The sequence below is a fragment of the Euleptes europaea genome, chromosome 9, assembly GCF_029931775.1.
Source record: "Euleptes europaea isolate rEulEur1 chromosome 9, rEulEur1.hap1, whole genome shotgun sequence".
NCBI lineage: Eukaryota > Metazoa > Chordata > Lepidosauria > Squamata > Sphaerodactylidae > Euleptes > Euleptes europaea.
In genome coordinates, this window is record NC_079320.1 from 31,153,887 (window position 1) to 31,167,414 (window position 13,528).

Below are 13,528 nucleotides of genomic sequence, written 5' to 3' on the forward strand. Positions count from 1 at the left end.
GGGAAAGTGTCCTAGGGGTTCCTGCAATGTCACAGGGGGGCTTTGGGGTGACTTGCCATTTCCAGACAGGAGAGGGATTTGGAGGAGAAAACAGCGCTTCACTCTGTCGTCAGACACGGTGCTTCCTTTGGTCACCAGACACTTCTCCTGTTGGGAAAAGGGGAACTGATCCAGTGTTCCTACCTAGCCCTGCAATTGTGATCATTACTGGAGAACAAGACTGAGAAGAGGCAAAAAGGTGCAAAAGAATATGAACACTGCAGGGTGGGGGAGCAAACAATCTGAAAAAGCTCATAAAGGACTCTGTGTTCAAGCAGACAAATCTGAGACACATACACACTGCATGAACACCCCATTAAGGTGAATTCAACATACACTTACAGAAGTGATCTCTGTTATTCTAGTTGGATAAACCGTTGAATTACTCCCAAAGATTTTTGTACCTAGATAATGACATTTTAATACATTTGTATGCTCCCAAGAAGCAGTTTACTCCCCCATTGTCTTCAGTAGTGTCTTCATTTTTGTACTGTTCAGTCAATCACTTTAAGAGCGATTGGCCAGTTGCTGTCTCTGGTTTTCTGTCAATAAAGTTAAGCTAATAATTTGTACCTTCTCATCCTGCTCAGTGAATATTCCTCCAATTCCAGATTTCTTATTGATTGCTTGGGCCACACCAACCACCTGAGTATGATACCAAAACATTAGTTAATATTGTAAGGTTTCAACAGATGGATATATAGCAATTAACAGTCACATTGGTTATTTATTTTATTTATTTTGATTTGATTTGATTTCTATTCCACCCTTTCCTGACAATGTCAAGCTCAGGGCGACTAACAGCAATAAAATCACATACAATGATCCAAGTATGGTTATAAAATCTTTTAATACTTCATTCAGAATACCAAAATGCAAAACAAAATCAGGATCGCTGTTTTTAAAACTTTAGCTCATTTATGCTGCAATCCTATTGAACCCAGGAAGGTTGATTTTCAAGTAAATGAATGTAGAATCAGGCTGTTACTTTCCAAAACTGGCTTTGTGCATTCTCTTCTTATTGCACCAAAGGCTTTGAGGGGTTCTATATGAATGCGAGCTACAAAAAAAAAAAAAAATTATCTATACATATGTTTTTTTGCTTTGGAGCACTCTGGAAGAGTACACTATGATAGAAAGAATCCATCATGAAAGCCTGCCATTTACACCTTTCTCATATATACTGTATTTTACCATATACACTATTTACCAGTGATACATGTTCATTGGAACTGAAGGAGAAATCTACTGGAGTTCAACTTGCCTAATCTGCACTGATGGAGGCAGGCAATGGCAAACCACCTCTGTTAGTCTCTTGCCTTGAAAACCCTACAGGGTCGCCATAAATCAGCGGCCCCTTGCCGGCACTTTCCACCACCCATCTGCACTGAACGCTGGGGTCAATATATTGCCTTATAGGCGAGTTGTCTGGTGGAGGCAGGGGCTCCAGCTGAACACAATGTGGCTTTCAGCGTTAAAACCATCTGTTCCAGTCATAGTAAGCTTCTAAATGTTCTCCCTGTACCCAGAAATTGCTATTGCTGATTTTGTATGCCGAAACTCAAAGTAAAATCATTAATACTCTCAAGGAGAGAAGTAGGCCATTTAAATATTAGCTGTCGTTTTTCTGAGGCTGCATCATGGTAATAACTTTACTCCAACACTGCAGAAGCATCTACATAAAATACCACCATTTTGATATAGCTTTGTTGATGTTCAACATTATGGGATGGAGGCTGCACGCATAAGGATCTTTTAAAATGTTACCCTCTGTGGAGTTACCACAAGCAAGGGCTTTCCTACAGCTTGCATGCGTGACATCAAAGACAGCTCTCCTTTCTAATTTAAATCGCAAAAGCAGTTCATCATGTTCAAAACTGCTTTCAGTTCTTTTAAACCAGACAAAAACATGCTTTTAGTCTGGGTTGTTTCTAAAAGGGACTGTTTAATTTCAAGTTATTTGAAAGGCCTAACTGATTCTTTGGGTACATATAATAGCTCTGTGGGATTTCAAGTTTCCTGTCATAATGGTCTCCACTCTGAGCATTAATGGCAGAAGTCTTAGGAGTGCTCCATTAATGTATGTATAACTGATATTCTTGGAGCCTGCTAATGAGAGGTAACTGAGCCAGATGAGTGACTTGCAGTCCTGAGGAAATTAAATTAAAATAGCAATAGGACAGTTTTAAGGGCTTGTCTGGACATGCCCTTTGAAGCCTTTTCAACTTGCCTTTTTTTTTTCCAAAGTGACATATAGCACTGCAAATTTTAACCCAACCAGATAAGAGTTTTGCAAACACAGGGCAACAGGTACTTGATAAAGAAGGCTGTTAATTCAGTTTAGTGGGTTTAGCACATTAGCAGCAAGGCTGTTGCCCAGAATGCACCAGAAATAGACTTATTTGTGACCACGGCAGTTTGGAAGGGATATGAAACAGGAAATGATGCCTCCTGCTATTAATGTAGACATCAACAGACGATCTTTTGCGAGGCACACATATGGAAAACTGCAGTCAGACATTAAAGACCAAGTTCTAATAGCCAGGTTGTAAAACTGGGTGGAAAAACGCTTTCAGTATCTCAGAGGGTTAGATTATGATTTATAGTCTTCCCTCTCACATCAGCCTCCCCCATAAGCTACTGGCAACACAAATAAGATCATTGTTCTGTGTAGTTAGCCATTAGCAAGCAGAGTCTCCAAATGTCCATTTTAAATAAAGGTTTTATTGTCAAGTTCCTTTTCACGAAAGCAAATTCTGCTCTTTTAAGTTAATGGCAAACTCCTCCTGTCTTCAAACAAGCCACGCAGTTTAAAGAAATGTTTTTAAAACACCTGAACATCGACACTGCTTCAAAACATGAAATATGTGAGAGCTCCCATAATTCCAGATATCCTATACATCACACAGGCCTCCCAAAAAAACAAGATACAGCTACCAGGCTCTCTTTAATTTAGGAGAAGCTTTCCTATTTTAGATCACGCCGCAAGAACAGATTGTTTGCATCTCCATATGTGAAGTACTTTTTAATCTCTATAGAACAGGCACCACAAAGAACAGGCAACGCAGCCGTTTCATTGAAGTAAATACCCATGGACTCCCACAAAATTCCTGTTATAATTTACAACCAAGCTTTCCTACACTGCACAGTTTCCTCCAGACCACAGCACTGCTAACCAAATCCTCTCCTGTCGCCAACAACTGACAGAAATTAAGCATTTATGAACAGGCCAGCTATGTTGGTTCTTTAGGAAAGAAAATACCAAAACCACGGTTACACAGCCCGGATAACCTACAAGAACCAATGAACTCAGGCCAGCTATGAATTCCCTAACATAACCAATTCACTCACTAATCATCTCACTATAAAATGGCTCCTTCTAGTGGAGACATGTACAGTGATGGAACCGATTCTCGTGAACAAGTTCAACATGCAAGGGTCTGCCCACCACCCCCCTCCAAAAACAGGACCACCATTTGCCTGAGAGGCTGTATGCCTTTAACAGCTGGAAAAGGGATGAAATACAACCACTAGTTGCACCTGGTCAATTTATGCCACCCATGTGACTATTAAAGGCACAAGAGCCTTATTGGAAAAAACTTACGAATCCTAGATATCGCCCTTTTGCTCGTCTTGCTCTTACTCACCTATACCACTTTTAACATCAAAATAATCCTAAATTAGGCTGAGATGTCTTTCCCATGGCCATCCAGCAAACCCAGGGGGCTGAATCTGGGTCTCCATTCCAAACCTAACAGCTGAACACTTGTACCACAATGGCTAACTTGTGTGTGTATAAAACGCCAAAGTCACAACTGACTTATGGCGACCCCAGCAAGGGGCTTTCAAGGCAAGTGAGAAGCAGAGGTTGTTTGCCATTGCCTTCTTCTGCATAGTCTTCCTTGGAGGTCTTCCTTCCAAGTATTCATCCTGCTTAGCTTCCAAGATCTGACGAGATTGGGCTATACCATGCTGCCTTCCCTCCAATGATGAACTTACCAGTTTTATATATACTGCACTTGTAGAACTGTTTAGGAACAACACTATATAATTCACTGCTTGGTACATGGGTTATTGTTAAGGACAGTCATGGTTTCTTATTTTGCATTTCCAAAACTAAGAGTTAGGGCTGGAGAGTCAGTGTTAAGAACCACAGCTAACTTGGAAGAAGTAAGCACATTTTCCTGTTTCCCACTGTGTGCTCCCAGCAGTCCACAGGTGCACAGCTGACATGCAGGTGTTACCTTACAACACTGGCCTTTTTATTTTTATTAGCTTTGAACCACAGAAAGCTGAACCCATTTCAATAGGATCATAGGCCTTCTGAAGCATCCAAAAGAAGAACACTTTCACCCTGTGTAAACACTTTCCTGCCATGAAAGGGAAGTTTGTGGTTCTTAAAGAGCTGTGAGGAAACAGTAAAAAAGGCTGTGTTAATATAGCCTTAAAAAGACCATTCAGCTGCTCCGTATTAGCTCTGCAGGTTTCTTTTTGACTGCGAGTAGCGTGCAAGCCATATGTAGACTCATTTATGTTTTTGAATTCTAATACCACCCCCCTGAACTTGTTAATATCTGTGGAAAAAAGACCGAGAAATGAAACAGACACAGAGGACTCTGCAACATTCAAGGGAATTCTAGCATCCTTCAACAACTGAATAATGAAAATGTATTATTTAAAGTAACCAACTCGCCCAGATTCCAAACTCATTTGAACTGGTACAGCTCACTGGTCTTGAGTAGAGATTCAGAGTGTGGGTGGGGGGATGGGAAATTGGTTTTAAATTTATGGAAAAAATTAAATGTGGGGGAGCATAGAAAAAACCCTCCTATAAAGGTTTTTTTTTTTTTAAGTACCAGTTCTGGCAAAAATAAATACAAAGTAGAAAAAAGTTTTCATTAGGACTGGCACGGCTGGCAACAACCTCTTTCCACTTTTACGATACCTGAAGCCAGCTGATAAGAAAAAAAACATGACACCAAGAGCCTGTGCCTGGCAGAATGCAGCATTTATTTATTTGTTTGCTGGTTGGTTTATTTGTACCCTGCCATTCCCCCTAATGGGGACCCAAAGCAGCGTACATCATTTTCCTTGCCTCCATTTTATCCTCACAACAACCCTGTGATGTAGGTTAAGCTGAGACTTTGTGACTTGGCCCACGGTCACCCAGCAAGCTTCTACGGCATATGATACATGAGCTAATAAAATGGACTCAACTGATTTTTATACTACATGCAACATCTTACAACTTCTTAAATTCATCCCCTAACTTAATACAATGACTGTGACTAGCAAGAGACTTTGTGAGATTTCAACATGAGGTAAAACTAAATTATTTAGACTTAATTGACATCATACCTCATGCAACATCTTAAACTTATTTCCAAAGTGAATGCAATGACTTCCAAGTGTTTTCTTTACTGTTTCTTGAAAACAGAATTCAGTTCTCACTATGGCAGAGAGTCACAAGAGCAATTTGCCATTTCTGTTTTCTGTGGAATATAACTATTTTATGGCCTCATAAAAAAGCTGGGGGTGTCTGGACACCAGCATCAACTCTGCATCTTACATCTTTAGCACAATGCAGATTACATTAGGCTTTTATTCATTTACTGAAGCTTCATTTACTGAAGACTTTACTTCATTTACTGAAGCTTCTTCCTTTTTATATTTTTCTAACCTCCCATGTAGGGCTGCCAGTCAGTGGATTGCAGCCAGCATGAGTTTGCAGGGTACAGTGACTTGTTAATGGGGCACCAACATTGTGAAATCACTTCCAGGATAACTCAGAAGTAACAGTATCAAGCCAGGGTGAATGCTACCCTCTACAATGATGTCACTTCTTGGTCACACCAGAAGTGACATCATGGCACCGGTGCAACGCCAAGCCTCCCAACTGAGTGGCAGCTGACGCAATGCCAATCCCCCCAGCTGAGTGGCAGCAGGAAGAGTTGGCTGGGGGTTGGGGAGGGCAGGAGGCCTCCCACCAAAGGGAAAGACCAGGTCTCCCTAATCCAGCTTGAAAAAGAGTTGTGAAGAACTAGAAAACTTTCACACTGTTATGTGTCATTTGGCTGGTCCTCATAAAAAGTATTATGTGGACTATGTTCTCAGTTTCTGGATATTTCACAGTTTTTGGAAATTTTACATCTCCAGTTTTGAGGCAGTAATGGCAAAACCCCCTGAGATGAGGACTGCTGATCAGCTGTGCCGGAAGCAAGTGTCCTAGAACCAGCTAATTGGGAAATGACATAGACAGCTCTGCAGGATTTCTTTTAGCCTGGTGAGCCAGTTACATCATTAGCACAAACACAATTTGTGTACAAGTCAGGAAGGTCATGGGGCCTATATATTAGAGCAAGAGTATAAGAATCAGTTTAAACATCCTTAAGAAAGTTTAATTGCAAGCAAATTTAAACTCCAAACATGCTAGACCCCAAGATGGAAACATCCAGGATCTGGCAACGTGAGACCCACCGGCTATAAATGGGCCATAACGCTCTTTAGGTAGAAATCTCACCTTGGTTGGACTGCATTTGACATTATATGCCTTGTGGAAGGGCTACTGGCAAGGCTGCACTTTTGGATCCTTAACGGTATTTCGTCCCTATGCTTTTCTACTGCTCTGTCCCTCCAGTACTAACCCCTTATGCTTAAACAGCTGTGTCTATTTCTATTAAATACTTGATTACTTCAGTGTTGTTGTTCTTACTCCTTCTGCACGCAAGTGCCCATTGCTGGTCCATCCTGGAGGCTCCATTTGCTTTACAAAGATAAGCTTCAACTGTCATATGATCCACCACAGAGTTTTCACTAATTATTTTGTTTGCCTAAAATAGTCAGGCTGACTTTTAGCCTTAAGAATGACATTGCCCTTCCTAGCTCCCTGCAGGCTTTCTCAACAGGCCACAGATATTTATTTAGTAGAGCTAGCTGCATTCAGAGTTTTATTTTATCTGGATGCCTCTTGTTGCATTCTTGTACATTCAGATCTCAGATTTAATTCTGTGAAAGCTACATCAAACCCCAAAGGGAGCCTGTGCCCTTTCTTCATTGTTATTTCTAAGTTAAACACTTTTTTTTCTTGGCTTCCTGAGAAGATTTTAATATTCAGTAAAGACAACACAGAAGAAAAACGATCCACCGTATCAAAGAATGCTCAAAGAAGCAGGAAATGGATCTTCATTTCTTTCAGAGAAAGGGGATGGGCGTTTTTGTTAAACTGTAGGATGAATGGGGTTTTTTTTTCAGATTCTCTACCATCACTTCTGTACCCCTATGGAGATTAAATTTCTTTCATGTCCAAAAATCTAAGCAATCCAAGACAGTAAGCTATTTTTCAAGGCTGCTCTTTAAAGAATACCCTCATTCTTCATCACCAGGCCAGACAGCTACACATTCTAAAGTAGTTAAGGGGCCTGTTTTCCTTTTGGTCTTACAGATTATGAAAAAGAGTACATGAAGATTTTATTATGTGTGATGAGTTTCTTCTGCCCTTCACCCTGATCAAGCATGCTCTATGCTACTTTTCTCACAGTCCCCGCCTGTACTAGTTATCTCCTCCTTTGCCATTAAATTCATAAATCTCCTTCCTAGTTGTTCCATTTTCATTCCCATTTCTGTATCTCATGCTCAGCTCTCCCCTCCTATTTGTCCAGACCTTGTATCTGCAGCCTTCTCTTCTGCCCTCTGTGTCTTCTACCAGCACCCTTCATTCTATCACTGTGGCTTCTGTATATTTCTTGTCCCCATCCAAACCTTAATGTGCTCCTGACAGTTTATCCTATAAAAGACATAGGGGTGATTTGCTGCTGCTTTAACCCAAAAGAAGCATCTTCTTTCCTATTTGTCCAGTGCTATCAAACTGAAAATGGTGCCTTGGAGAAAATCCAGACTTTGTTTGGTAACATTAACTGGAATCCTAAAGAGTATTCCGAAGGGGAGTTACAGCACCTTTCTAAACCTGTTGGCTTCAATGGACTTAGAAAGGTTTAGGTTGGATGGGAATTGGACTTAGACTCCTGAAAAAATGTTTTTTTATTTTAAATAGCTGTATGTTGGAGAACAGAATAAGATGATGTATGTTGGAGAACATTTTCAGAAACAGGTTACAATGTCTGGAGATGTTGGAACTCATTTCACAGTCTTTCAAAATGTATATGACATACAACCAGATTGCCTTTGCAGTTGTCTATAGGGCACATTAAAATAGTTGAAGAGAGTGCTGATAGCAATTTTTCAGTCCAAGCTCTAAATTTAATAAATGGATTTCACTCTTTCTTTAGGATGTGTCATTAGGTGGCTTTGTCTTTTTTTCCCCTTCATGGGCCCATATCTTTCAGGTATTTTGCAACTCATCTGACTTTCCTCCTTCAACAAGAATTATTAATTTTAAAAAGATACCACATGCATTCCCTTTTCATGGCAAAGTGTACTTTTACTTCTAAATACTGCCATATTATGATTCTTCAGTGAAATAGAACAGTTGCATTGACACTCATGACTTTCCACAAAATCAGTTTCTCATACAATAAGCAGGCCCTTGTTACCATAAATGGAACAAGAAATACCTGACTTTCAAGCTGGATTCAGTAAAGGAAGAGGCACTAAAGATCATATTGAAAATTTGTTGGTTATTGGAGAAAATCAGATTGCGTATCATAGATTACAGCAAAGCTTTTGACTGTGTGGATCATAAAAAGCTATGGCTGGTTTTACAGGAAATGAGTGTGCCAAAGCATCTGATTGTTTTGATAGGCAACCTGTACTCTGGACAAGAGGCTACTGTTAGGACAGAATATGAAGAAGCAGAATGGTTTCCAGTTGGCAAAGGTATCAGACAAGGGTGTATTTTATCTCCCTATGTCTTCAATCTATATGCAGAACATATCATAAGGAAAGCTGGATTAATTTAGATGAAGGTGGAGTGAAAACTGAGGGGAGGAACATTAACAATTTGAGATATGCTGATGATACATTACTGGCAGAAAATAGTGAAGACTTGAAACGACTTCTGGTGAAAGTTAAAGTAGAAAGTACCGAAGCAGGACTACAGCTGAACATCAAGAAGACAAAAGTAATGACTACTGGGGAATTACTCAATTTTAAATTTGACAATGAGGAAACTGAAATTGTTCAAGACTTTCTATTCCTTGACACAATCACCAACCAAAAGGGAGACACAACCAGGAAATCAGAAGGAGATTGAGACTGGGAAGGGCAGCCATGAAGGAGCTAGAAAAGATTCTGAAGTTTAAGGATGAGTCACTGGCAACCAAGATCAAGTTAATTTATGCCACAGTATTCCCTATTACTATGTATGGGTGTAAAAGTTGGACAATGAAGAAAGCTGATAAGAAGAAAGTTGATACGTTTGAAATGTGGTGTTGGAGGAGAGTTTTACAGATATCGTGGACTGCCAAAAAAAGACAAATGGGTTCCAGTTCAAATCAAGCCAGAACTGTCCATAGAAGCTAAAATGACTAATTGAGGCTATCGTACTTTGGTCACTTTATGAAAAGACAAGAGTCACTGGAAAACACAATCGTGCTAGGAAAAGTTGAACGCAGCAGGAAAAGAGGAAGACCCAACATGAGATGGATTGAAGGAAGCCACGGTCCTCAGTTTGCAAGCTTTGAGCAAGGCTGTTAATGATAGGATATTCTGGGGGACACTGATTCATATGGTCTCCATAGGTCGGAAACAACTTGACAGCACTTAACACACACACATTCAGACCTCAGGCTGTTCCTCACTGCAGTGCTGTTAATTGTGGGTGTACATTTTCATAGCATTCAAGAAGCAATATTTTGTATTTCGTAAAACACTTCTAACAACTGTGATCACTGAGCTAAATAAAGTTCAAAAGGGACACATGATCACTTGGTACAAAACACATTGGTTTTGTACCAAGTGATCAAAACATCTGCATGCAGGAGATGGAGTGGATCATGCCCAAAATATTAATAAATTGCTAATTTGCTGGGGGGATCACTTATACATTAGTTAAAATATGCTTTTGACTGGTTTTCAGTGATCATCAGAAAGGCCTTATATCTTTGGGCTATTACCAATAACTTTCAGAACTGAAGCAGCTTCCTTTAGCTGCTAGACAGATCTTTATGATAATAATAATGTCTGTTTTCTAAATTGGGAGGGGCATGTTGGGAAAGAGAACCAAAATGTTTTTGTGTTGCTAATGTTTAAAAGAAACCCTAGGAAAAGCAGCTAAAAGCAGATGATAATTTAGGGGTTGATTCAGTAGATCAAAGTTGTGCTAATATCTTGTGTTCATCTATTCATTTGTTTGGGAGGGAAGGAGGCATCATATAGCCTGCTCTTATCAGATCTTGAAAGCTAAGCAGGGTTGGTACTTGGAAGGGAAGCCACCAAGGAAGGCTCTGCAGAGGAAGGCAGTCGCAAACCACCTCTGCTTTTCATTTGCCTCAAAAACCCCTTGCTGGGATCATCATAAGTCGGATGCAACTTGACAGCAAATAGACAATAAAAGGATAGCTGAGATTCAATCTAAGTTTGAAGATATGCATACTGGGGGAAAATGCTCTCCTAGACAAGGACTACAAACATGATCAAGAGCTTAGAGAATGCTGTTTAAAGTCAAAGGTTAAAAATATTGGGGTTCCGAGAAAAAGGATGATTGAAGGGGGTCAGAGCCACTTAACAATCATGGGATAAGAGGATGGGTTCTCTTATGGATTAAAAATGGGTTAAATGACAGGCAGCAAAGAGTAGGAATAAACAGACAATTATCCCTATGGAGGGATGTAAGCAATGGGGTCCCACAAGGATCAGTATTGAGACCAGTACTATTTAATTTCTTCATAAATGATATGGAACTAAGGATGAGTAGTGTAGTGGAAAAGTCTGCAGATGACACAAAATTATTCAGGATGGTAAAAATCAAGGATGAATGTGAAGAACTCCAGGAGGATTTCCACAAATTGGGTGAGTGGGCGACAATGTAGCAAATGAAGTTCAATGTTGGTAAGTGACTGTGTAAGGCAATGCACATTGGGACAAAAATCCTTCAAGTAGAGGCTAATCTGAACTTGCTGAGACTGAGAGGGGGAAAGATCTTGGGGTTGTAGTAGATACCTCAATGAAAATGTCAACCTAGTATGCTGCAGCAGTGAAAAAGGCAAACTCTATAGATCTATGGTGAGGCCTCATTTGGAATACTGTGTACAATTCTGGTTACTGTATCTTAAAAAAGGCCATTGCAGAGCTGGAAAAAGTACAGAAGAGGGCAACCAAAGTGATTAGGGGATTGGAGTACCCTCCCTATGACAAAAGGCTGAAGAGTCTGGGACTTTTCAGTTTAGAAAAGAGATGACTAAGGTAGGACATGATAAAGGTTTATACAATTATGCATGAGATTGAGGGAGTTCACAAAGGTCATTTATGCATGGTTGCTTTAACCTCCTTTATTCCCTGTTTCAGCCAGGATCAAGTTTTTCAGTATGCACACTATCTCATTCCTTGGAAGCGCAATGCTGTTTCGATGGAAAATGAACCTGGCTTTTCCCATTCCTCTTCTGGCCCGAATTAAACCGCTGATCCTGGCTTATTCCAGAGTCACAGAGCATGCATACTGCATTAGGGGAAAACACAGAAGATTGACTTCTCTCACAGCCAATCATGAAGCAGTGTGTGAAGAGGTGGGGATTCAAGTGCTTCCTGCCACATTGGAGCTCTTTCTGAGCAAAAGAAAGCCTTTTTTAAAACAAGGCCTGGATTTCTCCCCCCCACACACACACACCTTTCAGATTGCTTTGTTTTTGTTTTGTTTTTTTCATGCGGCAGTTGGGTTTGGGGGGAAGGAAATCTTATTTCACAGTAAACATAAATAAATCCCTACACAAAGAATCATGTGTAGCTGTCAATCAATATGATTAAATGCCCTTTTAAACAAGTTTTTATTCATAAAAGTACTAAAAATATGAATGTATTTGAAATGCTGCTAAAAAAAGGAGAATTGGAAAAGTGCAAATACAAAACCTCTCCTTGACTGAAAATCGTACGTCAATAGAAATGTCCACACAGTCAAAACAAGCCTTGGAGCACTCCATCAGAAGGCCAACTTGAAGCCAGATTTTTGACATGTGTGTTCTGCCAATCAGGTGAAGGGCAGATGGAGCAATAATTTTACATTAATCTGCAAATATACAGCAAGATTTTACTCATGGGGATTAAGTAATCTTTACTTTAGCAAGACTTTAGCCCTAGTGGCATCTATTGTACTATAAGTCTGCACTGCTTATGTTTGTACACTACTTGGTAGTTTATGAGCACTTTAAAAAAATGGCAGATAAAGTAAGAGAACCCTAGTGTCTTTAAAAAAAGAAGTCACATGTGATGAGATCTGCCCACGAAAGAACACAGTCTGCAAGCAGCTCTATAGGTCAAAATACAATTCAGCTTTTTTATTCTGTTCCTTGCAGGGGACTGACTGCAGGACCACAACACAAACCATTCTGAAGTTGTGTGTAAACCACACAACTATGTGTGTGTGGGGGGGAGGGATTCCACTTAAAATTTCTAGCGCCAATGTCTTTGAGTTCAGGTAACCAAAGAGGGTGAAAAACCTCTTTGGTTACCTGGTTTGTTTGGAATTGAAATTTTTCTCCCTCCCTTTTGTTCGTTTTTGCTGTGAGTTCACACATGAATGTTTATCAGCTGCTAACTGCGATGCTGTAATAACTTCCATCAGCTACCACAGATTAAATACTGTAAACATGTTGTTTCAGGCACATGTTTTTCATACATTCAGCTGGGAGTATATCAAGTTAAGTGTTACTGAGTGTCGTACACATATATGTGAAGCTGTTCTAATTTCTCATAATAATTATTGCAATCATTTGGAGTTAACTTGTTTATCATCCTTCCTTCTAGCAGGATGCTGTAGCAATGGCATAAGACTATGGTAATGAAACATTCCATTCACCTCAGTTGTGCCACATAAGTATATTGTGACAATTTGTTCAGTAACAGGGATAATAAAACCATCAGGTACTTAGGAGTTAATCAAACCTTGAAAAAAAAAGGAAATTAATATAGTAGACCAAGCACCTAACTAACAGAGCTAGAACTAAGAATGGTACTGTTATCCTCAAAAGTTTAGAATCATTTAGTTTGAGAGCCACATAATCAAGAATTTATCAGTGTGTGACTATCATAAAATACCAAGTTTGAGCCTGGAAGCACACTTTTATAATGCTCATGTGCCATTTGTGGCATCCTGAGTTCTGTACAGATAGGCTTTTCTCATGAAATCAAAACCATATGTGTGCCGAGCTCAGCTTGCACCAGCAGCAGTCACAGGGCATATGGCTTGAACGCAGCACAGGTTGGGTATTTTGGGGTAGGGAAGACAACAGATATGCTCCTGGAAACCTGACTGGGGAAATTAAGTGAAAAGGATAAGCTAGTGCCTCATATCTGGTTGGGGCTCCAATTGCCTCCTGTGGAA

General features: G+C 40.0%; 1 protein-coding gene across 2 annotated transcripts in view; it reads right to left on the reverse strand.

Moving 5' to 3' along the window:
- PDE5A (phosphodiesterase 5A) overlaps positions 1–13,528 on the reverse strand; it is a 79,305-nt gene that overhangs the window by 41,773 nt on the left and 24,004 nt on the right. For both annotated transcript variants that reach the window (XM_056855884.1, XM_056855883.1), the window contains exon 4: positions 613–684. In XM_056855884.1, the coding sequence (XP_056711862.1) occupies positions 613–684 (72 nt within the window). The remainder of the gene's footprint in view (positions 1–612; positions 685–13,528) is intronic.